Source organism: Drosophila subobscura, chromosome A (assembly GCF_008121235.1).
Source record: "Drosophila subobscura isolate 14011-0131.10 chromosome A, UCBerk_Dsub_1.0, whole genome shotgun sequence".
Classification (NCBI taxonomy): domain Eukaryota; kingdom Metazoa; phylum Arthropoda; class Insecta; order Diptera; family Drosophilidae; genus Drosophila; species Drosophila subobscura.
In genome coordinates this window covers 13658921-13686211 of record NC_048530.1, presented here as the reverse complement: position 1 = coordinate 13686211, position 27291 = coordinate 13658921, and the positions used below count along the sequence as shown (strand labels likewise).

General features: G+C 41.2%; 6 protein-coding genes across 6 annotated transcripts; 5 read left to right on the top strand and 1 right to left on the bottom strand.

Moving 5' to 3' along the window:
- The first annotated feature begins 1742 nt into the window (after positions 1-1742).
- LOC117903690 (high mobility group protein DSP1) lies at positions 1743-6639 on the top strand. Its single transcript, XM_034816028.1, is given in 7 exon segments — positions 1743-2339; positions 4342-4812; positions 4907-5038; positions 5041-5070; positions 5144-5307; positions 5409-5583; positions 5673-6639. Coding segments are annotated over 7 exon segments (1182 nt in total). The 5' UTR covers positions 1743-2315; the 3' UTR covers positions 5859-6639.
- Positions 6640-9079: 2440 nt separating this feature from the next.
- LOC117903691 (acyl-CoA Delta(11) desaturase-like) lies at positions 9080-11057 on the top strand. The gene is made up of 4 exons (XM_034816029.1): positions 9080-9104; positions 9645-10311; positions 10365-10550; positions 10610-11057. The coding sequence occupies exons 1-4, from the start codon at positions 9095-9097 to the stop codon at positions 10926-10928; spliced, it is 1182 nt and encodes a 393-aa protein (XP_034671920.1). The 5' UTR covers positions 9080-9094; the 3' UTR covers positions 10929-11057.
- Positions 11058-12268: 1211 nt separating this feature from the next.
- LOC117903692 lies at positions 12269-13041 on the top strand. Its single transcript, XM_034816030.1, has 2 exons — positions 12269-12483; positions 12546-13041. Exons 1-2 carry the CDS (start codon positions 12404-12406, stop codon positions 12865-12867), a joined length of 402 nt encoding a protein of 133 aa, XP_034671921.1. The 5' UTR covers positions 12269-12403; the 3' UTR covers positions 12868-13041.
- A 1802-nt stretch (positions 13042-14843) lies between these two features.
- LOC117903688 (1-phosphatidylinositol 4,5-bisphosphate phosphodiesterase gamma-1) lies at positions 14844-20410 on the top strand. The gene is made up of 4 exons (XM_034816027.1): positions 14844-16444; positions 16526-17066; positions 17873-18732; positions 18789-20410. The coding sequence occupies exons 1-4, from the start codon at positions 15134-15136 to the stop codon at positions 19857-19859; spliced, it is 3783 nt and encodes a 1260-aa protein (XP_034671918.1). The 5' UTR covers positions 14844-15133; the 3' UTR covers positions 19860-20410.
- An 821-nt stretch (positions 20411-21231) lies between these two features.
- LOC117895378 (splicing factor U2AF 50 kDa subunit) lies at positions 21232-23456 on the bottom strand. The gene is made up of 5 exons (XM_034803001.1): positions 23302-23456; positions 22137-22706; positions 21975-22063; positions 21782-21904; positions 21232-21716 (listed from the first exon to the last, which is right to left on the bottom strand). The coding sequence occupies exons 1-5, from the start codon at positions 23312-23314 to the stop codon at positions 21255-21257; spliced, it is 1257 nt and encodes a 418-aa protein (XP_034658892.1). The 5' UTR covers positions 23315-23456; the 3' UTR covers positions 21232-21254.
- A 382-nt stretch (positions 23457-23838) lies between these two features.
- Positions 23839-26319, top strand: LOC117895377. Its single transcript, XM_034802989.1, has 8 exons — positions 23839-24599; positions 24668-24776; positions 24834-24969; positions 25039-25183; positions 25241-25317; positions 25383-25498; positions 25564-25678; positions 25747-26319. The coding sequence occupies exons 1-8, from the start codon at positions 23956-23958 to the stop codon at positions 25842-25844; spliced, it is 1440 nt and encodes a 479-aa protein (XP_034658880.1). The 5' UTR covers positions 23839-23955; the 3' UTR covers positions 25845-26319.
- The last annotated feature ends 972 nt before the right edge of the window (positions 26320-27291 follow it).

Here is a 27291-nt window from a genome sequence, read left to right as displayed (position 1 = left end):
ACCTTATAATTTCAAAATATACCATACATATATCTAGGAAAATACGAGTTTAACCCATTTAACTTGAGTAGACCGCGGAACAACAAATTATCCAATCAATTCCATTCTCTCCTTTACTTACAAAATTATATATCATATATTTATATATATTATGTTACTATAAATAAATTATATATATAAATTGACGATATCTCTCACCTCATCTTCAAGTTTGATAATTTTCGTGGAACTATAACTCCCTGTGGTTTGGGGTGTAACGGATACCATATCAAAAATTCTATTATATATGCTCAGAAGATATTGAACTATGTATATGATTATCTAGTTAAAATTAAGCAGTCCTGCGCTGCCCTTAGCATAAAATTCCCTACTAAATTATATCTCGCTCACACTTCATGCATCTCCGTAAGTTTTGACTATTCTGCTCTTGGAGTTTAGTGGAATACGAACATTTGCAGACCTGTTTGGGTTTCAGTCTACAGATTTGTTATTGATTTTCAAATTATTTTATATAATATACTTTCTGATAAATAGTAAGCGTGTAACCTGTGTATGTTTTAAAAGAAAACACCCATATTGAGCTTTAATAATGAAATGCCATCGAGATTAGCCCCTTGGCTTGGACTGTTCAAAACCGTTCACAAAAGTTGTCTGCTGGGTATTTGTGACCTCACCAACACGCTTACATACAGCTGCATTATTTTCACATTGTTTCGCTCTTTATAAAATGAGAGAGAGCGAGAGAGAAAACGAGAGAGGCACTTGGGAAGTACAGTCAGACGGGGAACGCAAAATGAAACATGTGTATGTAGGCAAGGGTTTCGCTGTGTGCGTATGTACGTATACCCCGCGTGCATGTATTAATGTGTTTGTATTGATGCATATGTATGGTATGCCCGCTTGTAGAAATGGGATGGACGTACATATGTACATCCATACAAATATACATATGGATGTACCATTTGGGATACACACAAGTAAAAATAAAACATGCTCGAAATTGTAAATTTGTTTTATGTTGGTAGAGCGTTGAGTCCACAGCATAGCGTAAATTATTCTTACACTACACCCAAATATTTGCATGATGTACATAAATATGTATATTATAGTTAATGGTCATACAATACTGTTTACAAGCATACACTGATATGTACATACATATGTAGATTCATGTGTATGCTCTGGCAGCATTTCTTTATGTACATATGCATGTACATATAATGATATGCTTTTATAGGGCGGGTATAGAGAGCATACGTACATACACATACATGTGTATGTACATAAGTTTTGTACAGAAGTAACAACCCAACATTTTTTATAAGGCCTGCTGCTGCTGCTTCCCTCCACCACGTGTATGTACATACATATGTATGTACGTATGCATATGCTTAGTCGAGAGAGAAAGAGAGTGAGAGAGAACTGTGCTCAGTAAACTGTACTAAGGGTATATAAAATACAAGGTAGGGGAAGCATGGTGAGCGGGCTCTGTGCTGCCGTCAAAACAGCTTCAGAAGCGTTTCAAACGATGTTGCACCAATCTCTGGAGAGGGAGAGAGGGTGGAAAACAAAGTAGGATAACCGAATAGGCGACTTGCCTCACCCTCTGTTCCATCTGCCTTGTGCTCACAATATATACATACACACAAACGTACACAAAAATACACACACAGCTGCGCATTCAACGCATACAGAAGTTTTGGCGTAACGTAGACCCTGGCAAGACGGCAATTCAATTCAAAGCCTTTGCATTCGCGTTGTTGGTACGGTACTCTCTGTGTGTGTTTTCAATCAGGCGAGCGGAGCGGCGCGCAAACCATCTTTTCCGCATTGATAGCAACAAAAAAAAGAACACAACACATTGCTGCATATGTAGCGTCGTTTGTTTATTTTTTAGTAACTAAAAGCAAACAACAAATTCCCCCCAACAACGCGTTACGTACGTTACGTTTCGTTGCGTGCGCTGTCGAGTGCCGTAAGAATCGGAGTCAATTTCAAAATTACCGTGTGGCGTCTGCCGTGTACATACATATGTACAGACGTAAATGCGTTGTGTGTACATACAATAATCAATACAACGTCGAATAAATACGTCTAGAACAGTATTTGAAAGCAGGCCTCAAACCAAAGCTGAAATTGAAACAGAGACTCCATTGCCATTGACACAGTGCTTACGTTACGTTGAGTGTGTGTGTGTGTAGTGCGAGAAAGAAACGGCAAGAAAAGAAGGAAACTCCTTAAATCCCAGCACTATTCGTAGTGCTCCACAAAAAGAACGTTAACTTAATAAACCATTCGAACCGATCGGCTCCGTTATGGATCACTTTCATCAAATACAGGTAAGCTTGTGTGCAGGTATACGGCATTTATTTAATGTTCGTACGTACATATATACAGAGAGACACACATACATATGCAAACATAAGGCGTGCGGCCTGGTCGCTTGCCGCGTTTTCGTTGAAAGTTAATGATTTTCCCGCCAATGCCAATACATATGTGCAAGCGTACCATGTCAAATGTACAACCTTAAATTGTTGTAAGCATTTCTACAGAAAAAAAAACGAATTTAAGCGTACCCAGGTGGATATTTTGTCTGTGATCATCGGATACATACATACATTAGAGTGACTGGCTTGTTGTATATCTATGTGTGTGTACCTGTACATATGAATGTGAATTTGTTTAAGCGTTTTTTTTTTTTTTTTGCACGTAAATTTGTTTTATGTAAAAAGTAACTAATACATTGGAGAGTCTCGTTTACGTGTGTGTGTGCGTGCATGCATACAAACAAAAGCGACGCTGTACAAGCGAAATTTTATTTTGCGTGCGCATCTAGGGCCGCCATTTTTTTTATTAGTTTGTACAAATATATTCATGTCCAGTATATAATATATAATTATAAAAATGGATGTGTATATTTATTTATTTACACGGTTGTAAATATATTTACATTTGGTTAATTGAGAAAAAAAAAAACAAAAAAATGTGAATATTGAAAGTAATGCGCATTGATAAATGCTTCACTAACACAACTATAAAGCCTGTTTATGGATATGAATGTGTGTGTGTATAAACTAGAATATGCACACCAAAATCACGGCTTGCGTAATCTAAAATTCGCTGTATTTTTCCCCCATATGTATGTACATAATATATGTATGAACATCCATGCAAGCATACATACATATGTGCACGCAAAATGCTTGGCCAATTCTCATGCTACCAACCATTTTCTCTTCCTTTCTAACATGTGTGTATGTTCATAAGCGTGTACATGTGTATGTATGTATAGTTTTCAAGCAAAGCGTTACCCACGTGTAAAATGGTCTCTCAATTGGTTCATAATCAAACCATTCAAATTGTTTCTTTCACAAATAAGTAAAACAAATGGTATTACTTTTGTTTATAGAGTGAGACCCATCCCGTCCGAAAATATTTTTTACAAATTAAAGCTTTTCTTTTGTTTGCCCCTGGAGAATCTGCCATTCAGCCCCGTCATTGACTGTGTCTGTGTGACACCCTGGTTCTTTGCCGGCCCTGGCACTGGAATCAAAATAAAAGCATTTGGCGAAACTGGTTCACCAATAAAACGGAACCGGTACCACAAAAGACTGTGCGTCTCTTCCCCCAAAACGCATTCTAGCCTTTTATCTAAAAGAAAAACAGCTGAGAGAATGTTTTTTTTATGCGTTGTTTAGTCTAGCACACTAGCACAGGTATGCATTCATTTGTATATACATGCATGCATACATACCTACGTATGGATGTGTACACAATGTGGGGCCATAGAACGCAATAGAAATCGATAACCGAGATTTTCGCCGGCTGTTTGGAAATGAAACATTTTCTTCCGGCTTTTTTCTTTTGATTGAAATGGATCCGCACACACGAACACACTCGAGCACATGTTTATTTATTTGTTTAGAAATACAATACTTATTTAGCTTTTAATTTGCTTTTCGTAGAATTTTGCGTAGTAGAAGAGTTTTGTTGTTTTTTCGGTTCCGTTGGTTTGCATTCGACCGGAGTATCGCTGTCAATGCAATTGAAACCACTATGTTTTATTAATCACTAATCCAAACAAACCAACCCGCACATGTCCATTAATGTTAATCAATTATTACTGAGTTAGTGATTAAGTAGTGCGATGCCAGGCGCGAGACGAGTGTCCGGGGACTATAGCCACAAAATCGTAGTTGCTGCAGTAGAAAATAGTTGGTAGTTGCTAGTTGCTAGTTGTAGATATCCAAATAATGGGCCATAGCCATTAGACACTCTCCGCTCCGGCTGGCATCGCACACACCTCTAATCACAAACACAACCAACAAACCTATTGATCAGCAAACCATTCAACACTATCAGCAGCAACTGGCTGCGCAGCAACAACAACAAGTACAACAGCAACAGTTGCAACAGCACCAAGTGGTGGTACAGCAGAATCAGCAGCAGGCGCATCAGAATAGCTCCAACACCGCTGCCGGTGTTGGCACCCAACAGCTGTTCACATATAAAATGGCCAGCAGTTTCCCGAATCCAGCCACGACGATGGCCCAGGTTGTGGCCACGTCGAACGCTGCCGGCACCACAGGCTATGACTATCGCCTGAATATGGCACAGGCTGCGGCGGCCGCAGCAGTGCCCGGCTCTCAGTGGTGGTATTCGGCCGCCAATCAGGGCCAAGTGGATGCCAACACAGCTGCCCAACTGCAGCAGCAGCAGCAGCAACAACAGCAACAGCAGCAGCAACAACAGCACCAGCAGCAACAACAGATGCAACAGCAGCAACAGCAACAGAATGTAATCAATTCGGCGGTAAGTTATGGCAAAATAATCCCACACCCAAGAACCGATCTTTATTAATATCGCATCTCGTCGTATCCTTTGTGTGTCGCTTGTCCCTCGACAGAGTCCAATGGTCCGAGGTGGAAAGGCCGATGCAAAACCCAGGGGCCGAATGACTGCATACGCATACTTTGTACAAACCTGCCGGGAGGAGCACAAAAAGAAACATCCCGATGAAACCGTGATATTTGCCGAATTTTTTCGCGCAAGTGTGCCGAACGGTGGAAGGTAACAAAACCCTGAACTCGCATGGAAACCCCCATGAACATATATGTTAATCAATTATTCTTCCCCCCGCAAGACAATGGTGGATAAGGAGAAGAAGCGTTTCCATGAAATGGCCGAGAAGGACAAGCAGCGCTATGAGGCTGAGATGCAAAACTATGTGCCACCCAAGGGCACTGTTGTGGGACGTGGCAAGAAGAGGAAACAGATCAAGGACCCCAATGCACCGAAACGTTCATTGTGAGTTCGTAGCAAAAAGCAATTTATAACAAACTCATTTTGGCCAGCCCAAAGCCCATTCATATTTGAATTGAATAATAATCTGAGAATATCCTTCATAGGTCTGCGTTCTTTTGGTTCTGCAATGATGAGAGAAATAAGGTGAAGGCCCTGAATCCAGAATACGGTGTTGGCGACATTGCCAAGGAGCTGGGGCGCAAATGGTCCGATGTTGACCCCGAGGTTAAGCAGAAGTACGAGTCGATGGCCGAGCGAGACAAGGCACGCTATGAACGGGTATGTACAGATACAGCGACGCATTTCGGTGGGGCAATTCGACCATTTTCGATGCTAACTTATGCTTTGCTTTTGGGTCGCTTTTGCAGGAAATGACCGAATACAAGACAAGCGGGAAGATAGCCATGTCCGCACCATCGATGCAAGCGTCGATGCAGGCGCAGGCACAGAAGGCCGCGTTACTGGCCGCCGCCGTGCAGCAGCAGCAGCAGCATCAACTGGACGAGCAGCACGACGACGATGACGGCGATGGTGATGATGATGAGAACCAATAGGAGGTCTAGCCTAGTAATACTCTACACTATTTATACACACTATCGTTGGGTCTGCTGTCTCATCGTGTGGTAGATATAGAGCGAGAGCGAGAGCGGGAGCAGAAGATAACGAGAAACATGAACAAGATGTCGTCGGACTTAGCGGTTTAATCTATTATCCAGGTTAAGCCAAACAACCGATCGACGATGTGTGTTATATATATGCATATATATATATAAATATGAAAAGTAATGCATAGTTTTTTTTTTTTGTAATAATAAGTAATCAAATTTCCATGAATTAATTGAAGGAGAAACAAAAACAAAAAAAAAAAAAAAATCACAAAGAAACCTTTTATAAGTTCGTATGTTATAAGATGAAATATGATTAAGTAATGGTTAGATTAAAGCCGACATTCAATCCTTGTGTGTCCAGCAAAAGCAAACAAAACAAACAAACCCTTATTTGTGCTAAGTTTTCTCCTAAAAAATCAACAAAAACTTAAACAACACTCGAGAGAAAAATCAATCAAATCAAATCAAAGCAAATCAATCAACCACAAAACAACTCTCGATCATGATATCAAGCATATTGTCACTTCATTCTCTCTCAATACGATGAAGAAGCCCCTCCATTTATTAACGTTAGATTTCTCCATAATGGAACCAGCCCAAAACTCCCCCCCTCCCCCTTCATACAATTAATGCGTTTACTCAGACACGAGTTGCAAGACGTGATATAAAACAAGAAAACAAACAAAATACTTAACTCAGTGGCGGGTGATATCTCTTCAAACAAAAATATCTGTCTCTCTATATAACAAAAAAGAAAACGAAACGAAAAGAAAAAGAAAAAGCAAAGAATGTATCATAATTGTGCATCGTTTTCGTTTGTTTTTTCCATTTCTCAATTGATATTTTTTCTTTTTAATTTAAAACACACACACGCGCATACACACACACACACACATATACTGCATTTCGAAAAGACCATGAAAAGAAATCATCCTAGGGCAGCTTTTTGGGGGGGGTGCGCTTACTTCTATATAAACAAGAAAAAGAAAACAAATAAATATAGTTTTAATTATGATATGTAAATATAAAACTACATTTCAAGCGCGTTGCTGGGGTCATAATAACACGTATATAAATATATTACCCATATACGAGTACATCTTAGGTTGTTATAACGCATATACTGATGAGACAGACACGCCGCGGGTGGGGGTAAAAATCAAACATAAAATGGACATTGTTGACTTCTTGGCCATGTACATACTATTGAAGTATTATTTAGACGAGACTATCTAGCAGTTAACGGAGATCCAGCAGCAGCAGCAGCGGCAGATCTAACATGAATCTAAGAGTATACATAATACGATATAAGAAAGACAAAACAAAATAACAAATGGGTGGCTACAACAAAAATTGCAAGTATTCTCAGAGTGTGTGTTTTTTTGTATGGTGAGGCTGTAAGTAAAATGATATTTTACACCCAAGCCTTAAATGCAAAAACTCCAGTTCCAGACCAGCAGCAGACAAGAAGCGGACATACAATATAAATATATATAGAGAGAGAAGCAGGGAGGGAGGGGGAGGAGTGGTTCCCATGCAGGAGGAGCTCTGGCATATGCTTTTAAGAAAGAAGAGTGACTGCTCGACCATCTCGTGCATGGGCCAGAGGCACTCCCTTGTGCTCCCTTCTGCGGGTGGATAGTGTGTGTATAGGCTAAGAGATATCGAGTAAAATTAGTATGTTTATAACGTGATTAGAGGCGGATTAGTGGATGAGCTGATCCCGTGTACAGACCAGACATATGGTTAGCGCTGCAATTGAGACTCGCAATTGACTTTCCCCCTCTCCCCACGTTATATATTATTATGTACGCGGCGAGGCAATGTATATGTATATCAGTGTATATATATTTTTAGCATCATTTTTGCTAGAGAATAACTCGCCACCGAGATTATATCCATAGAGAGGGAGAGCTCTAAAATGAAGATAATTCTAGGCTATAGACCACCCTTTTTTAAGTTGTAATTTTCTACGAGAGATCGAGATCACACGACAATGATCATGATGATGATGATGATGATGATGATGATGACGAATGACGGCAAAAACTCCTCAATAAAAACATAAATTATGACTATGAAAATAAAAAATTCCAGTTCCCTGTGCGCTTGTTATAAGAAAAAAGAAACTAAACTATTATAAAAATAAACTTTTAGAAAAGAGATTCTTGTAGATGAATATTATTGTGTTCTCCAAAAAAAACAAGAACATTTGTCTTTATTATTCCTTGCCGTTTTTTCCACCTCTTTTATGTTTTGTTTAAACAGAAACAGCAGACCCCGACACAGAGAGAGAGAGAGAGAGAGAGAGCTACAACAATGTCACACAAGAAGAATCCAAAATTAAATCAAATCATGACCGAGTTCCTGAACTTGAAAGAAATGTGTATGGTGTGTGGTGTGTGGTGTGTGGTGTGTGTGGTGTTTGTTTAGCGATACTATATCTGTATGGTAGCTACTAAGAGGTTTTTTTTTTGAAAACATACATGAAACACATATATATAATTTTTTTCTATGAACTACAAAAACAATCCTGTAAAAATAGTTGAAAATAAATATTATTTAGCTAGATGTACGCTTATGAAGGCAAAACGGCGTGGTAAAAGTTTCCTCTGTGTTCGTGGATTTTGTGCTGTCTGTTCGCTGCCTGTCTGCTGCTTTGATTCGTATCCCTGTCTGGGAATAAAGGCAAGCCTTCCGTCCGTGCATCCCCCATGAGTGCTAGTGTTCTCCCATAAAGTAGCTAATACCCGGACTAACCCTAGGCAAGAGGCGAAATGCGCTCATTTGTAGACTTTGGCTAAATACAATAACTACAAATAGTACCACAAAATTGTTTTTGTTTTCGTTTCGTGACTTGATTTAGGCTTGGTTTGGGCATGGTTTTGGACACACCTTTTGTAGATTTTGAATAAACTCTGATTCAAGGCAAACACAAAAAGATATTCCATTTGGTGGCCGATCGAATAGTAATTTTGCTCAAGGCAAGGCTAAGGGTAAGTGTCATAGCCCTTAGAAAACTACCAAATAGTAGACTGTGCAGTTTGGTTCTCTTACCTGACGACTGTCATTGTCTAGACTTTCGTGAAACAGGAATATATTTTAATTTTTGGAATCGAACAAAGTCACTCCCCGTTTTGGCCGAAGAAGAGCGGAATTATTATTAACCATTCGCTGTAATTATGGATAACGGTAAGAACTTAATGCAGCAACTGAAATTAACCTTTATTTGTGGCTCCCAATAATTGTCTGTCTGTATCACACCCTGTGACAATGTATTTATTTATTTGTCGGTGCATTTCGACACTCAAGTTTTCAACTGCAATTGCGCTAGCAACAATTCATTCATCATTAACTCACGTACAATATTTTGTATGGTTGTTTCTCTCTTTCGCTGATTTGTTACCTTAATTTGCTTCGTTTCTGGGTGGCTTAAAATATGCTCTGGCATCTATTGACTGCACGCCACCGCGTAACAGTACTTGAATTTAAATTGGAGCTTTTAAGCTGGCGCGCCTCGATAGTTTCCGATAGGCAGCCAGGAATTGCTCATACATCCGCATTAACCATACAAAACTATCGAAGTAGGCATTTGCGTTTTGCGTTGTTGAAAAATCTAGAAGCAAAGCTCAATCTGTCGTGCTCTGCCCGTAAAATTAGACACAAATACTTTTTCGTTTCGAGAGTGACTAACAAAAAGATTCTCATTATTGTGTGTGCCAAACAAAAAAGCAAATTGTGGATTAAGCATGCCGCCAAACATCAAGGCGCAGGCAAAAACAGTAACAGAGGTAACCGTCGATTCAGCAGAGATGCAGCCGCATGCAGCAGATGCCGTAGATGCTGGCAAGGAGGAGCCAGCCACCAGCAACACCAGCGCCACCAGCACTGGCGTGCTATTCGAGTCAGATGAGGGGAACGAGTGCTTCCAGAAGTGTGCCGACGGCCGCAAAGTGACGCTCGTGTGGCGCAATATCCTGGCCTTTGGCTACTTGCACTTGGCCGCCCTCTATGGCCTCTATCTGTTGATTACTTCGGCCAAATGGGCAACAATTGGTTTTGCCTTGGTGCTGTATTTGTGCTCCGGACTTGGCATCACTGCTGGCGCCCATCGCCTGTGGGCCCATCGCTCCTACAAGGCCAAGTGGCCACTGCGCTTGATGTTGGTCATCTTCAATACGATTGCCTTCCAGGACGCCGCCTATCACTGGGCCCGTGACCATCGCGTGCACCACAAGTTCTCGGAGACAGACGCCGATCCACACAATGCCACACGTGGCTTCTTCTTTTCACACGTTGGATGGCTGCTCTGCAAGAAGCATCCGGAGGTAAAGGCCAAGGGCCAGGGCATCGACCTATCCGACTTGCGTGCCGATCCCATACTCATGTTTCAGAAGCGGTAAGTAGAACCCACAGTCCTGTGGCCATGGCTAATCCGTGTTTATTTCTCAGCTACTATCTGTACCTGATGCCATTCGCTTGCTTCCTGTTTCCCACCATGATACCGATTTACTTTTGGGATGAGTCGCTCATGAACGCCTGGTTCGTGGCCACCATGTTCCGTTGGTGCTTCATCTTGAACGTCACCTGGCTCGTCAACAGTGCTGCCCACAAGTTTGGTGGCCGCCCCTATGACCGGTGGGTTGGAGAGTCGATGCATGCGGCAGCTATTCCTTAATTTACTTTCCATTCGTCAGCTTCATCAGCCCCACGCAGAACATATCCGTGGCTGTTTTGGCCTTTGGCGAGGGTTGGCACAACTATCATCATGTTTTCCCCTGGGACTACAAGACGGCTGAACTTGGCTTCTACACCTTGAACTTTACCACTTTCTTCATTGATTGCTTTGCAAAGATTGGCTGGGCCTATGACCTGAAGACCGTCTCCCCGGCCATCATCGAGAAGCGTGTGAAGCGCACCGGCGACGGCACTCACGCCACCTGGGGTTGGGGCGACAGCGATCAGCCAAAGGAGGAGATGGAAGACGCGCTTATTATACGCCAAAAAGCAGATTAGACACAGAAAATAAACACACAAAACAAAGAAAGACAAAACAACAAGAGACACATACAAAGAAGCATTCAATGCTGATAATGAGCGGCTTTAGCCGTCAAATAACTACAAACAACAGATGAATTTAAACAAGGAGACACTATACCAGGCACCTGCTACAAAAAAGAAATGGTCAAATATACATGTGCCATACCACATATAAATATATTTTATTTGATTTTTGTTAGTTTATAAAATATTTACAATGAGCAGAGTTCTAGATGTTTATAAACCTAAAGCAAATATATATATATATTTATCTGGTTACTAAAATTATGTATTTAGAGTCTCATTATTGCACAGTTATTAATATTTCCAATTGCAGCAAATTGAATTTTTAAAATTACATTTGAAACTCAACCGTTTCCCAGCACTGCACGCACGCTTTGCACGCTGCTGTCTATCTGTTGCATTGGCCAAAGAAGCTAAAGGGTAAAGGGTAAAGGGGGGCCAAAAGTTAAGACAGCTTAGAAAATTATGCTCATTGGACACAGCTCAACTTTTGACAGGCAAGAAACTGACACAACACTTTTGGCATTGGCATTAACACACAACAGCAGCCCAGAGCAGAGCCCAGTCAGAGAGAGCTGGCAAAGTGGCTAAGTGCAAACATCACTTGATTAAGCATTAAATAAATGCTCCGACAAGTTTACACTCAATTACATGAATTCGGATATCCCTCACATCCACTAAGTCGTATGGATAGTTTTAGACCGAATTATTCAGTTGGGAAAGTTTAATTGCAGAGTCAGAGTTGGAGTTGGAGTTGGAGTTGAAGTCATTCGGAGACTGGAAGCATGTTGCTGGCATATCAAGTTCACTCGATGATAATTACGAGTGTCTATGGGTTCGGGGCCCAAACAATTTGATGTATTAGCAGCCACAGCCAAGGGTAGCAGCGGGTTGACTAGACAATCAATATTATTCACAGATCTGCTGATAGATTACTGCTAAGGAGTAGAACTGCTGTCCACGCCTTTCACCTGGCAGACCGAGCTGCCCTTCTTACCCTCAGACTTTTAGGCGGCGAGAATATGTGACGAATATGAACCATTGCTCAATAGTTGCGATCCGACACCAAGAGGAGTGCCAACTCCTGTGGCTAGCATTAGTTGAAATGGTAAGTGTCTGTGGCAGTACTCAGTTTTCAAAAGTTGATAGAAAACAAAAACACTTCCTTTTGAAAAAACACAACAATTCCCCATCTAAGTAGTCTCCGACTTGTGAAATTGTTGGGGTCGTAGGCAAAGCCAGGATTTAGTTCATTCCAATTTTGTAAATCGTCGAGAACGGATCTAAATATTTCTTTTTTTTTGTTTTTTGTTTGCTTCGGATATTAGTTTTGAATAATAATTGTTGTGTGAACATTTTCGAACTGGTAACTTTTATTTGATTTCATTCAAAAATATCACGAAATTCCGCACTGGTAGTATCCAAATATGCAGCCGGAAAATATTGACGATATGGACAGCTCCAGCTCCAGCTCCAGCTCCAGCTCCAGCACTTCCGAAACCGAAAGGTGTGTGAATTACATACAAGACTCCACACGTGATGTGCACTCATTTCTTGAATTTCTTACAGCGAGCACGAGGAGCGCAAACGCCGCCTCAGCCCTCGAGTAGCCGAACGTGCCCGCTACGAGAGCGAGCTGGAGGTCTTGTCCTCGCAGCCCATGGATCAACCATGCAGCCAATCAACCATGCTGCCGTCGCCGGCTCGTGCCTCGCCTGAGGATGTGGATGTGGAAATCTCACAGCCTGAAAGCAATAGTTCTGTTGGTGGGCCCATTCGACTGACAGTCCGTGCAACCGTACATCATGCCCTCGACTGGAGTCCTACCGCCAAGCGTCGGTCTGCACATAAGCGCAAAGCTGACAGCAACGGCGATACAGTCGCGCAATAGCAAGACCAGCAGCGAAATCTTTTCATATGAGAGCCACGACAACAACAACAAAAGACACATACAAAGAAACATTCAATGCTGATAATAAGCGGCTTTAGCCGTCAAATAACTACAAACAACAGATGAATTTAAACAAGGAGACACTATACCAGGCACCTGCTCCAAAAAAGAAATGGTCAAATATACATGTGCCATACCACATATAAATATATTTTATTTTATTTTTGTTAGTTTATAAAATATTTACAATGAGCAGAGTTCTTGATGTTTATAAACCTAAAGCAAATATATATATATATATATATTATTTGGTTACTAAAATTATGCATTTAGAGTCTCATTATTGCACAGTTATTAATATTTCCAATTGCAGCAAATTGAATTTTTAAAATTACATTTGAAACTCAACCGTTTCCCAGCACTGCACCCACGCTTTGCAGCACTGCATCACCTAAAAGATTATCGACATGATGGCAGATAAATGAAAAAACAGGAAAAATCAAAGGTAATGCCATTAATTATAGGAATTGGAAATTAATATATTTGCCGGTAAACCCATTGGATATATATATATACATATATATATTTGGGAGGCATGCGCTGTTACATCGTATTCGATTGCCCCAAAAAATGAATTTATCGGTTTGTCCATTTATTTTGTATATTGTAATTGTAATTACCAGCAATCAAGACACTACTTTGGAAACAATCCAAGAAAAGAAAGTCGTGAAAACCAAAAAATCTTGTGGAGAATCCTTGTATGGAGAACTCCACACACAATAACAATATCTGGCGGATATATCGGGGTTTAGCCCCAAGAAGAACTGTAGAAAAAGAACTGTACCCCAAACCATTCCAAGCTCATTCCAATATTTATTTATGTTCCCATTCTCTCTCCCTTTCAGAAAAATAATAGAATTTCTTATCTCTTTGGTGGCGCGGGAAGTTTTTCAAACATTTTTATATCAGTTAACATACATGTGTCTCTTCATGTTACATACACTTACATACTGTATACAAAGCTTCCTTGCTTCTACAAGGGGTGATTTGAATGTTTGAATTTGTAAAGTATAAGGTCATATGGTAGACAAACCAATAACAATTAGTATTTAAAATACTTCAAATTGATTCTTCAAACGGATTAAACTATTGTTTCAGTGTTAAAAGTCTTTGCAAGCTAGTAATTTTAAATAGAACACCAAAATCGCGGAAAATATGTTAAGATTCACTGCTTCGTACGCATTAAAGGTAGGGTTGACAGATATTAAAAAAAAGATATAAATATAAAATAAATCACTGCCAAAATAGCGATATATTTGATATTTTTTTTCTCTTTATATTTGCTACAACATTCTATTTCTAGTGTTCGTTCGGCAAACAACTCTGTTTTGAGTTCAAAATTTTCAGTAACTTTTTATAATATTCAACATAAACTGAAGTACCTGGTCAATGCGGACTCATCATCTGCGACCAACCAATTTCGCTGTAGCGATTATATATAAATAAAAACAAAATATATTTGTTAAAATTCAATTCCGTGCGCAGCCGAAATAAATAGCTCCCATAAAGAAAACAGAAACCTAACATATGTTTTTAACATCTTCAATCCTTATTCCACTTTTCTGTGTTTAATTTGACTTATTCAATTATTTCCATCTTGCACACCTCACACCTCACAAAAACCACCACTTCTGCGGCTATTGATGCTGATCAATACCTCTAACAACAGATTATATATTCTTTATGGGGTCGGAAACATTTTCTTCTGTGCGATACATACATCCACTTTTGTGCACAAATACAATATACCCTATATATTTATTTAGATCCTGTGGTTAGCTACCGAACTTGAAGTATCAAAAAATATCGCAAAAACATATTTTGGTAAAAAAAAATCACTATATAAATGTATTTTTATTTAAAAAAAATATCGATTTATTGGTATTTTAATATATATTTGACAACCCTACGCTCAACCACCGAAAAGAAAATAAATCAACAAGTAGTGGCCCCACCATTTGATTTCATTGCAATTGCCACCCCACGACCGTTTGAATTCATTGCAGTGGAAGTGGTGCGAAACGTGAACTTCCCAGCGAGCCAGCCAGCCACCCAGCCAGCCAGCTAGCAGCCAGTCGTATGGTTTAGGCTGTTGAAACACATCCGGAGTCCGGGACCGTTCGTACATGCGAACGTGCGTGTGGCCAGAATAGATTTACATTTTGGAAGCAAAGCAGCAAACAGAAACAGACGAAACGACGATACGATGAGCTGCTTCAGTGCAATGAACGCACCGCTGCTGGGTGAAATGGAGCAGACGATTGGCATGCTGGAGCGGGGCACAATTGTGACGAAGCTGTACGGCAAGCAGAGGCGTCCGGATCGTCGCCATCTAATGCTTATCAGGGAGACGCGTCAGCTGTTATGGTCGACAGTGGCCGCCCATACGCCCCGCACCGACTTCGAGGGTGCGATACAGCTGCGCGAGATCCGTGAGATACGTGTGGGCAAGCACTCGAAGGAGTTCCGCCTCTTTGCCGACGATTGCCAGCGCTACGAGAACAGCAAATGCTTTGTCATTCTGTATGGCAACCACTTCAAGCTAAAGAGCTTCTCCGTGGTCGCTCTATCCGAGATCGAGGCCGACAATTGGGTGCGTGGCCTGCGCTATATGGTTAAGGACACAGTGAACGCCTCCTATCCGCTGCAGATTGATCGCTGGCTGCGACGCGAGTACTATCAGATCGAGAATGTTAATTCACATTCGGCCAAATCGTCGGAGCAATCCCAGACGCAGGTGACCATCAAGGACTTCAAAATGTTCCTGGCCAGCGTCAGTTGCAAGATGACCACCAGCAAATTCATGGAGTGCTTCACCGACGATGTGCGGCGAAAGCATGACCTCAAGTTCGATGACTTTTCGCGTCTCTATCAGAAGCTTCTGCTGCCGCAAAGTTTCGCCAACATTCTGTGCGGTGGAACGGCCATTTCCAGCACATTTCCTTACTCGGAGGATCAGCAGACAGTGCGTCCCGCGGAGCTGAAGCGTTTTCTGGAAACCGAGCAGCGTGATCTGAATGTGGGCGAGCTCAACGCGGGCTCCATAGCCGGCTTCATACGCGAATTCGTGCAGGATGTGGAGCGTGATGTGCAGGAGCCCTATCTGACGCTGTCCGAGTTCGTCGACTACCTCTTCTCCAAGCAGAACGATCTGTGGAACAGCAAGTACGATGCCATCTTCATGGACATGAACCTGCCGCTCTCCTCCTACTGGATAGCCTCGTCGCACAATACCTACCTGACGGGCGATCAGTTCTCCAGCGAATCATCGTGCGAGGCCTATGCCCGGGCCCTGCGCATGGGCTGTCGCTGCATTGAGCTCGACTGTTGGAATGGCCCCGACAATCTGCCCTACATATTCCATGGCCACACAATGACATCCAAAATCAAGTTCATGGATGTTGTAAAGACAATCAAGGATCACGCCTTCACCACATCCGAGTACCCAGTCATACTTTCCATCGAGCAGAATTGCTCCTTAGAGCAGCAACGAAATATGGCACAAGCGTTAATTGAGGTATGTCCCCACAGCTAATCCTTGGCTGATTCATGCGCTAACTGGCTGCCCCCTTTTTGTCTTTGCTTTGGTTTTCTGTAGGTCTTTGGCGATATGCTACTCACGCAGCCATGTGACCGGAATGAGCAGCATTTGCCTTCGCCCTACCAGCTGCGGCGCAAGATAATTCTAAAGCACAAGAAGCTGCCGCAATACGATGAGACGACGTTCAGCGGCGTGGGCATAACTAATGGTGGCATAACAGCCGCTGCCGCTGCCGCTGCTGCTGGTGGTGGTGGTGGTGGCGGTGCTGGCTCATCGCTTACCCATCGATCATCGTTGGGCGGTGGCGTGGGTGAAAATGAGGGTGATAATATGCGTAAGGTGTTCAAAGAGGGGCTGCTGTACTTCAAGGATCCCGTGGACAAGTCCTGGAATCTCTATCAGTTTGTGTTGACACAACAGGAGCTCATCTACTCCTCGGAAATCAGCGAGTCACATCGCAATGGCACCTCGGAGGATGATGATTTTGGCCTGTCGTCCTCCTGTTCCCTCAACAACACCATGCAACAGAAACAAAAGGATACCTCGGCCAATGACGAGCTGCATTTTGGCGAAAACTGGTTTCATGGCAAATTGGAAGGTAAAACCAAAAACGCAAATGCGATGAGAGCCACAGCTCCACAGAAGCTAATATCTGTTGCCCGCTGTCCGTTAAATCGATCGATTGATATCACCAAAGCCACTATCTATGGCACGGAACGGTCGCTGGCCATAAAGATTGCTTCATAATTAGAGCTGCCGTGCCATGCGAGTGACATATTTATTGCTATCTGTGCTCGCTGTATCTGCCTATCTGCCTATCTGTAATCCCATATCTCTTTTCCGATACGGAGATATCCACTTTAAAAATTTACCCACAATCTGCACACCGTCTGGCCTGTGTTCCCAAACTACTCGAAACAGTTCAAGTACATATAGATAGACATGTATCTGATATTGATCAGCCAGCAATAGCTCTTGTTTGCCGTCTTAAAAAGCCAGCCAGCAAGTCATTTCAATGTGCAGCAGACTCTTGTTACATCAAACACTCAATCGAATGCATTTCTGACTTCATAAATCTGTGGCATCCACTCCATAACTCCATTTTGGAGTTACACAGTTGCCAAGTGGCGGAATTCCCATCAGATCGTTTAGTTATTATAGACTGACTCCCCTGCCACGAGTTCGTTTTTTCTCTATTTATTAAGACTTAGCGGAAAAAACGAGCAATAAGGGTGGCATGGTAACAGGATGGTTGAAGGATTGGAACATTATTCAATATATATTGGCCATATAATACCCGTTTACCGCGCATTAGCAGCATTGATCATTTATTTATTAGTATAGATTTATTTATGCCATTCCATTGACCGGATGATTCACATTATTTTTGGTTTTTTGTTCCAGGTGGCCGCAAAGAAGCCGACGATCTGCTGCAAAAGTATAAACATTTGGGCGATGGAACATTTTTGGTGCGCGAATCGGCCACATTCGTGGGCGACTATAGCCTCTCGTTTTGGCGTCGCAATCGACCGAATCATTGTCGCATCAAACTGAAGCACGAGAGCGGCTCCATTCGCTACTACTTGGTGGAGAATTTCATATTCGATTCGCTGTACTCGCTGATTGTTTACTATCGCAAGAATATGCTGCGCAGCTCGGAGTTTTCGATAATACTTAAGGAGCCAGTGCCACAGCCGAAGAAGCATGAGGACCAGGACTGGTTCCATCCCAATACCACCAAGGAGCAGGCCGAGCAGGGCCTGTTCAAGCTGGAGATTGGTTCGTTTCTGGTACGCCCCTCGGTGCAGAGCATCAATGCGTTTGTCATTTCGTTCACAATCAATCGAAAGATCAAGCACTGCCGAATCATCCAGGAGGGCAGACTGTACGCCATAGATACCATGCAGTTTGAATCGCTGGTGTCGCTCATCCATTATTATACGAGAAATCCGCTGTATCGCAATGTGAAGCTCTGCCATCCGGTGTCCCAGGATCTGCTGCGACAGGCGCTGGCCGAGCATGCGCAGCAGGGCGATCACAGTGGTGGCCAGAGCGATGGCAATGGGGCCTCCAACTACATGGGCTCCAACCTGGAGGAGCATGTCACCTGCAAGGCTCTGTACAGCTACAAGGCCAACAAGCCGGACGAGCTGTCCTTCCCCAAGCATGCCATCATCACGAATGTCCAAAGGAACAACACCATGTGGTGGATAGGAGACTACGGTGGCATGATAAAGAAGCATTTGCCAGCCAACTATGTTAAGGTGAGGGATCTAATATATATATATTTATATATATATAAATATATCCTATTGTTTAGGTGATTGATGCCGCCACGGAGGATTACAATTCAGTGAACGAGGAAGGCACCGATGGCCGCACCGATTCGATTGAGATCTACGGCGCCGTCGCCTCGCTCTTTGAATCGAATGAGCCAGGCATTATATTCAAGCTGCAGATACAAACGCCAACGATGCAGAACCCGTTTGTGATTGGCTTTGATAATCAGGAGACGGCCTACGAGTGGATAAAGGCCATTCAGGAGGCGGCCCTAATCGCTAGTCAACTGGCCACAGAGCGGCGCAAAAAGGAGCGCACGGCGCGCGTGGCCAAGGAGATGTCCGATCTGATAATATACTTTCGGAGTGTACCATTTCGTGAGCACTCTTGGATCTTCCAGGAGATGTCCAGCTTCCCCGAAACGAAGGCCGAGAAGCAGTTCTTTCAACAGAACACGCAGCTCTTTCTCTCCTATCATCGCAACCAAATCAGCCGGGTGTACCCCAAGGGACAGCGCCTGGACTCGTCGAACTTTAATCCCATGCCTTTCTGGAATATTGGATCTCAGATGATAGCCCTCAACTATCAGACGGGCGACAAGGCCATGCAGCTGAATCAGGCCAAATTCCGGAACAATGGCCAATGTGGCTACATCCTGAAGCCGTCGTTCATGAAGCTCGAAACTTTTAATCCAAACAATCCGCTGTCCGATGGCCTGAACGAAGTGCGTGTTAGCATACGCCTGATAGCGGCAAGGCATCTGTTTCGCGGCGGCAAATCAAATAATCCACAAATTGTGGTGGAAATCATTGGCGCCAGCTTCGATACCGGCATCAAATATCGCACCAAAGTCAATGAGAATGGCTTCAATCCGGTGTGGAACGAGGCCTGCGAGTTCACCGTACGCAATCCACAGTTCGCCATCCTCCGCTTCGAAGTGCAGGACGAGGATATGTTTGCCGAGACACATTTCATAGCGCAGGCCTGCTATCCATTGACCTGTGTGCGCCAGGGCTATCGCAGTGTCATACTGAGAAATAAGTTCAGCGAGGAGCTGGAACTGTCCTCATTGCTGGTCAACATTAAGATAACAAATATCACATCCACCTAATCAGCCATACCCTGGGAGTATCCCAAAAGCGCACACACAACAAACTGAACAAAACTTAAAGGGCATTCCACTTGATAAATACTTCTGGAACAAAACCCCATTTTACATTCATTTTTTTTCAAGCATTTACCGATGGAGGAGCCTAGGGTTGGAGCACTCTCCACTCTCCCCACCCCTCCCACTTATTTCTAAAGCGGCAGAATCCGTGCAATATATTTTATTCTATGTCTACTTACACTACAGCCAATTGATAGAGAATTCATTTTTTATCTGTGTGTTTTTAGTCAAGCCTTTTTCAAGTATAGTATTTTCTAGTTATATTTCTTTAAGTTATTACCTATGTACCATTTTCGCCTCCACCTGTTTCATGTGTATGTCGTATCTTCCACTTTTTGTTTAACTGTCTAACGAATGTCTCATACGCATATCAAATCATATCCACGTTGTACACGTACAAACCAAACAAACCCCCCTCCCCCTATGCTGTTTAATGTTTACACTATTTTAATGCCAAATAAAGATTTACCGGCGTTAGTTGTCTTTTAACTTTACAAAGATTTTTATTTCACATTTCGTATGGATCGTCATTTTTTGAGAAAAGAATTTAAGTTCCTCTTTAATCTTGGATAAGTTTTGCACCATTTCTGCGTACATAGTAATTTCTATCTACAGTTTACCACCACCACTATCCACCCAGTTGCATGGCAGTAGCAAGCGACGCGACCATCTCTTTCTCTTTCATGAATAATATTTCTTTTTACAAAAGTCTCGTATTATTTATTTTCTGTGTGAGAATAAGAGCTACTTCGGAGGAAGGCAACCATAGCTCCTATGGATTTTGGTTGTATTTTTATTATTATTATTCAAATGTAACTTAAGCAACATAACTAATGTTGATCTTTTGATCCCGGCCAGTGGGATTTTTGCGGATGAACTCTCAACGTTTATGCTTTGAAATAAGTGAAGCAACTGTTTGGGGGGTCTTTTCCCTACAATTGTTCACATTTCTTCCCCTCATTTGCCCATATTTTCTCTCAAACCTGAACAGCAAAGCGAACTCTTCAACATTGTTTCCCTTCTCCTTGGCAACGCTCTTCTATTGGGAAGAGGCACGAAAGACGAACCATTTTTGAACATACAGATTAAACAATTGTTTAAAACAATAAACTTAAATCGGCCCTTAAACATGGCCAGCGATTGGCCACAATGGTTATTAAATTAGGTCTTAAAAATCCTTAATGGCTCACACTTGGTAAATACAAATACAAGTTGTTTTTTGTTGTGGGACACACGTCGGGTCATACATTTTTGTTGTTTATTATGTGTAATTTTATTGAACATCGGTGAATGTGAGAAATATGATTTAGTGTAAGTTTTTGTTGTTGTAGTTTTTATCTAAAATTCGCGTCTATGGTATTTGTCAGGATCAAAGTATGAAGTAACAACGACGCGATCGCTGAACTTGCGTCCGGTAAGGGCCTGCTGTGCCTTTTGGCAATCGAGAACCGAATTGAATTCGACAAAGACTTTGCCGCATCCAGGTACCTCAACGCCCTCGATGGGTCGTGGTATTTCGACGCTTCGCACCACACCATACTTTGTACACTCCTCCTTGATGTCCTCCAGTATGTCTTCGTATTCTTCCTCATCGCGTAGCTCGTCGGGCGTGACCATATTAAGCAGACAAAGCACCTCTGTGGGTGGACCACTACTAACGACTGTCGACAGTCCTGGCACCTGCAGCATAACGGACTGACTAGAGTTTGAGGCATTCTGTGCATTCTTGGCCCCAACGCTGGCACGTTGTACGATAAGTTTCTTGTCGCCCAGTTGCATTCCATTTAAGCCAGCAATTGACTACAAAGAATAAACACAAATTACATTTCGATTTCGACAGAAACATAATGCTAAGCTATGCTTACCTGATCGGTGATGCTTAGGTCTACATATTCACAAAAGGCGTACCCCTTTGATAACCCGGTTGCAGCGTCTTTAACAAGGTTAAATGCACGTAGCTTTCCAAATGAGAGCAACAGTTCCTTAACCTTGAATAGAACGTAAGCAAACAAGTGTAAATATTGTTGAGATTCGGATATGTGAAACAGCCAAACTAACCTGATCGTCATTTAAATAGTTGGGCAGACCGCCAATAAATATTTTGTGGGGCGAGTCTGGTACCACCGTCGAGATAACTCCACTGGAAACTGTGCAAAATATTTCAATGTCAATTAAATATTACAAATCGAATATTTTCGAGAGGCTTCATGGTTTACTCACCAACAGCGGGTTTAATGGCCGGAGTATCTGTTATGCCCGGCATAGGCTGGTAATCATGCGGCCGCCTTATCTTCAGGGATTGCCCTTTTAAATTGATGCCGTCGAAAGCCATTGCTTGAGTGGTCTCGTCTATTGAACGAAACTCAAGGAAAGCGAAATTCTTGTCCAAATTGATTTGGCAAGCAAGTACTGGACTGCCGGCAGCTTGGGCCAGGCCAACTAAATGCATTTGCTGATTAAAGAACTCCATCATTTCCTCCTCGGTGACGCCAAACGGAATGTTGCCGACGTACAAGCGTCGTGCCTGGCGGGTTATGGTTGAACCGACAACTGGCACGGCTGTCTGAGGAGTGTCTGGGACAACGCTGGCCGGTATCTGTCCGGAGGCCTGCATTGCTTTGTACTGCATCGGAGTAATGTGCTCAAATCCTGGTGGGGGCACATCCCAGTAGAGGGATGGCTTGCGGCGCGAATTGCGGTGATGACGATGGTCCCTGGAGCGCTCGCGATGGCGGTCACGAGAGCGTGAACGATGGCGACGACGATCGCGGTCACGGTCACGTTCACGATCTACAAAAAAAATATAAGAAACGAAAAAAGAAACCACTCAGCATCACAGTAACCAGTAACAATGCAGTTTCGATGCAAAGTATTTGCTAAAAACGATTCATATGTATGCCTGTATGTATGCATGTACATATGTTTGTATGCATGTGTGCGTGCAACTCAAACGCGCATTTTATGAACACAAAACATAACTAGAAATATTTGTTCAACTCCTCAGATATCTTTACTCTATAAACTAACAAACACTTTCAATGATACCCAAAAAATCACAAAAAAGTAAGCTAAAGGCAACAAATAGTTTTCAATTGTTATGTGCATATGTATGCATACACACATACTTATGTATGTGTACACCGGTCAAAATGAGAATGCGAAAATTCACATGGAATGCATACAATTTTCACTTTGCCGCAATATAAAACATAATTAAATGTATTCAACACAGATGAAATGCGAAATTTGGTGCCATTTGCACAATATTTGTAGTTTTTTCACTGTATGTGCATATGTACGTACACTTTATTTGTGTACACTTACGCATCGAAAATACAGTTTATGTGCGGATTTGCTTTTCTGTTGTCTTGCAATGCGAACTCACCATCATAGCCCATGTTTAGATTTAGGCAAAAGAATAAATTGTTATTTAAACAATAACTAGTGTTACTATTTAGTAATGCCGACGAAAAATGTATATTCCGTCGGAAGGTGTTAACACAAAAGTATCAGGAGAAACGAAATAAAACAGAACACGTGAATATATCGCAGGGGTGCATTCTCAAATTAATCGGCAAAGAAATTCTTTTATTCGCATTTGGTCAATGGTGAAACAAAAAATAAGGTGAGAAGATATTTCATCTTATTTTGATGAAAAGAGCCTAAAGAAATGGCAATTAGGGGATATTATATTACATTACATATTTCTTATGTATTAAAACCATAAACGATGTGTTAAACTCCTATTTTATATACATTATTATTATTATAATTATCTATTGAAAAATAACTTGTGGTTCTGTCAATGGGCGGTTGAAGGTTTCTTCAATCTGGCCCAATTTAATAATAATTAAAGAATTCATTTTACCTTTTGTTTTCATTCAATCGTCTCTAGCTTGTATTTGTGACGTCAATCGGCCTACATTTCGTCACCTTCTCAGTAGCGCATGGAATATGTATAACCAGTTGCGGCTTGTGTTGTTTTTTGTTTAAAAGGTTTACTGATGTAGTGCCTGTGCTTGCTTAACTCTGTTCCAAAATGAGCATCAAGATATACTTGCCCATCGATTACTTTAGCCTCAAAGAACCAACTAATTTGTACGGACAAGTACAAATAAACGAGGACAATGTAGTCGTATACTATGTCGTGGATGCTATCGACTTCGACTTCAATTCAAAATCGATGGAGCATGGTACAACCAGTGATTTGCGTTTCCTGGGCTCTATCCTGTGCAGTGATACCTGCGCAGAACAGCAGAATATCTACCACCAGCTGGATATGCGCATATGCTTCACATATGACAGAAACGAGCCAAACATTTCACTGGGGTACATAGGAATCACCCCAGAGCACCTTACCAAAATCAAAATAATTCTATATCACAAGAAGATAGTGCAGGGTTTGTATGTCCATGATGAGAACACACTCGACCAGCCACCGGAAGGCCGTGGCAGCAGCAATTGCGATTTTCTGGAGCTCTTTCGGTTGGTCCAGCCCGAAGTCGGGTCTCATAAGCCCCGCAATAAGGTACTCAAGAGTGGCCTTCACCTGTTACATCTTGTAGCCGACGCACCCATACAGTTGTTTAAATATACAGCGGAAAATGTTTTCATTAATAACATAATGGTGCACACGACCGTCTATAAACACTTTAAAGAATGGCAATTAATCTGTGATAAAAGGTACGAATATTTTTGTACATCCGTTTAATTTATTAATACTTACGATTATTTTGTTTGTTTCTTTATAGTTCTAGGAAAAAGAATATTGCTTTAGATCGAATGCTGGGTATACTTTTGATGGTTATTATGTTTTCATTGGTAACCCCACCGGGCGACATTCTTATACAAATATCCCATGTAAGTTGGTCACGAAATTGAACAAAGTCAGAGTTTATAGCTTTACCATTCTTTTAGGGCATTATAAACCAGCTGTACAGCCTGCTGAATGTTTTGGAAGGCAGTCCTATTGGTCTCAAATTGAATATACATTTAAATAATTTCTTCCTCGATTGTTTCAAATATCATATTCAGTTGTGGTCCATGTTTTTGGGTATGTTTTAAAATTTTTAATTACATTTTGTATTTCTATCTGATACTCATTCATATTTCACTTCAATAGATTTGATCGAGCCAATAGTACGGCAAGTTTTTCTAGCCATTGGAGTATTTGGATGCCTGGGCTTAACATTCCAGATAGCTTTACTTGCAGATCTAATATCAATAGTTGCACTGCATTCGCATTGTTTCCACATTTACACCAAGGTGTAAGTTAAAATTGTGTAAATTAAGCCGTTAATTGTATCTAATGGATATCTTTGCAGTCTGTATAAGGTGGAAAAAAAAGGATTATCCGTACTGTGGCAAGTAGTTCGTGGTAACCGATATAATATTTTAAAACGTATGTACATATATATGCTTACAAAATACATGAGCTGCATTTAATTTGCATACATTTTATTGCAGGCCGTATTGAAGCCCAGAATTATATGGATCGACAACTCTATCTTGCCACCATATTTTTCTCAGCAATTTTATTTCTGTTTCCCACCACACTGGTGTACTATGTGGTTTTTGCCGTTGTAAGTATCCAAAATGTATCCATTAGCTAAGCATTATTTAATTGTTTTAATTTTTTTAATCATAGTTAAAGTCGCTCACACATGCCACCCTGGGGATTTTTGAGTTTGTTCGTAGGCAACTTTTGTTCTTCCCATTGGAAGTGTGCCTTAAATGGTTGCGAAAGGAACTACACGAAATAGGTAAGAGGTGAACACATACTTATTTGGACCCCCTGAAGGGCTAATAATGTGTGTTAAATTTCTTACAGATTGTCTCAAAATCGAAGATGTTGCACTCCACACGCAGGCATTTCTGCTGCATAAACGTTATAAAATAGATGTTGCCGTATATAAAATTCGAGTGTGACAAATAGAAAACATTTTACTTACTCGCATGTGTGTAGAATTTCAGTCTTATTTAGTCTGATTATTCACCTATTATATGCTTGAAATGAAACTAATTGTACAATTTCAATAGCGCTAAAGCATAGGGAATTCATTTTTTTCCCATTCTCCATGCTGGTAATGTGTCAGAAACTAGAATGGAAACTCTTAGTAGCTGCCCGGATCTTGTATTTAAATATAAATATGCACATTCTCATATTTGTACTAATTGTTTTAGCAATATACTTTCACGACATCAAGTTGGCACTAGGCTCTGTTGAAAAGAATAGATCCTCGATAGTTGGTGAACATGTGAGTAAAACCAAAGGCAAAGCTTAAACATTTTAAATTGTTACTGCGACTGATGTAGAACAAATCTTGCTGGAATATGGCACAGTGATATAAATGATAAATATATAAAGTTTTTTCTTGTCATAAGTAACTTTACTATAGCGCCAAAAGGCTTTAAATTATATCAATAATTAAATTTAATACACTTTAAAATAAATATTAAAATTTTAAATTGTAATTTGAAAAATGCATCCAGCTTAGCGTTACATTTCTGGCAAAAGATAATCAAACATTGCGCCAGTTAAATTTAACAATGAAATGAAAACGTGTTTTCAATTTAAAAGTAAAATGTAAGCAAATTAATTTCTTTTGTATCTATCCATAGATAAGTGTTGTATATATGTATGTACATACATAAGTATATATGTACATACTTACATATTCTTATATTATTTTTTTTGTAAGGTTTGAAAATTTGAATTAGTTCATCAAATATTTAATGATTATCAAAATGGTGGTCGAGAGTGCGATACCTGATACTTGTTGAATGGAAGGCTTTGCTTCAGAAAAACAAATAAATTAAGAGACAATAAGTACATAAATTAACATTGAAAAATACTTGTGTTTTTAGAAGATGCCAGGAAAGCGATTTTTCAGTAGGACAAAGATGAAATCAGTTGGCCATAAAAGAAAATATGCATTATCAACGAGGAGTTTTGACGGAAATTTAAGGCTGCCTGAGAGACATGTCAACAAAAGATCAACGTTAGGTTTCGCATGCACAAAACCACTTTTGCCTCTATTTTTGAAAACTCCCAGTAATACCGTCTACACAACTATATCAAAGACTCTACCTTCTAATACAGTTTTAAATGAACTAAAAGTTAACAGCATTCAAATGGTATCTAACCCCTATCAGGAGCATGCTCTACGAAAGTACCATCAATCGGGCAAAAAATCATCTACTAAGCAAATCAGCAAACTGCAATTGCGGGCATCCATGCTTCGAGGTAGTGCCTTGCCCTTGAACAAAAGAATCCCTTTATCATATACAAGATCGTATAGGACTGCACGTTCACCAGCAGATAATAGGAAAATTGAGTCAACTAAATCAAATACTCAACCAGTATACGGTACAG

Excerpts from the sequence above, each read along its gene's own strand:
- LOC117903688 (XM_034816027.1), top strand. The coding sequence starts at position 15,134 with ATGAGCTGCTTCAGTGCAATGAACGCACCGCTGCTGGGTGAAATGGAG. Across the intron at positions 16,445-16,525 it reads TGGCACAAGCGTTAATTGAG|GTCTTTGGCGATATGCTACT; the intron begins GTATGTCCCCAC and ends GGTTTTCTGTAG. Across the intron at positions 17,067-17,872 it reads GTTTCATGGCAAATTGGAAG|GTGGCCGCAAAGAAGCCGAC; the intron begins GTAAAACCAAAA and ends TTTTTGTTCCAG.
- LOC117895378 (XM_034803001.1), bottom strand. Across the intron at positions 22,064-22,136 it reads GGCCATTAAACCCGCTGTTG|TTTCCAGTGGAGTTATCTCG; the intron begins GTGAGTAAACCA and ends TATTTTGCACAG. Across the intron at positions 21,717-21,781 it reads ACCTAAGCATCACCGATCAG|TCAATTGCTGGCTTAAATGG; the intron begins GTAAGCATAGCT and ends TATTCTTTGTAG.
- LOC117903691 (XM_034816029.1), top strand. Across the intron at positions 10,312-10,364 it reads ATACTCATGTTTCAGAAGCG|CTACTATCTGTACCTGATGC; the intron begins GTAAGTAGAACC and ends TTTATTTCTCAG. Across the intron at positions 10,551-10,609 it reads GGTGGCCGCCCCTATGACCG|CTTCATCAGCCCCACGCAGA; the intron begins GTGGGTTGGAGA and ends TCCATTCGTCAG.
- LOC117903692 (XM_034816030.1), top strand. The coding sequence starts at position 12,404 with ATGCAGCCGGAAAATATTGACGATATGGACAGCTCCAGCTCCAGCTCC. Across the intron at positions 12,484-12,545 it reads AGCACTTCCGAAACCGAAAG|CGAGCACGAGGAGCGCAAAC; the intron begins GTGTGTGAATTA and ends AATTTCTTACAG.
- LOC117895377 (XM_034802989.1), top strand. The coding sequence starts at position 23,956 with ATGAGCATCAAGATATACTTGCCCATCGATTACTTTAGCCTCAAAGAA. Across the intron at positions 24,600-24,667 it reads CAATTAATCTGTGATAAAAG|TTCTAGGAAAAAGAATATTG; the intron begins GTACGAATATTT and ends GTTTCTTTATAG. Across the intron at positions 25,499-25,563 it reads ACTATGTGGTTTTTGCCGTT|TTAAAGTCGCTCACACATGC; the intron begins GTAAGTATCCAA and ends TTTTAATCATAG.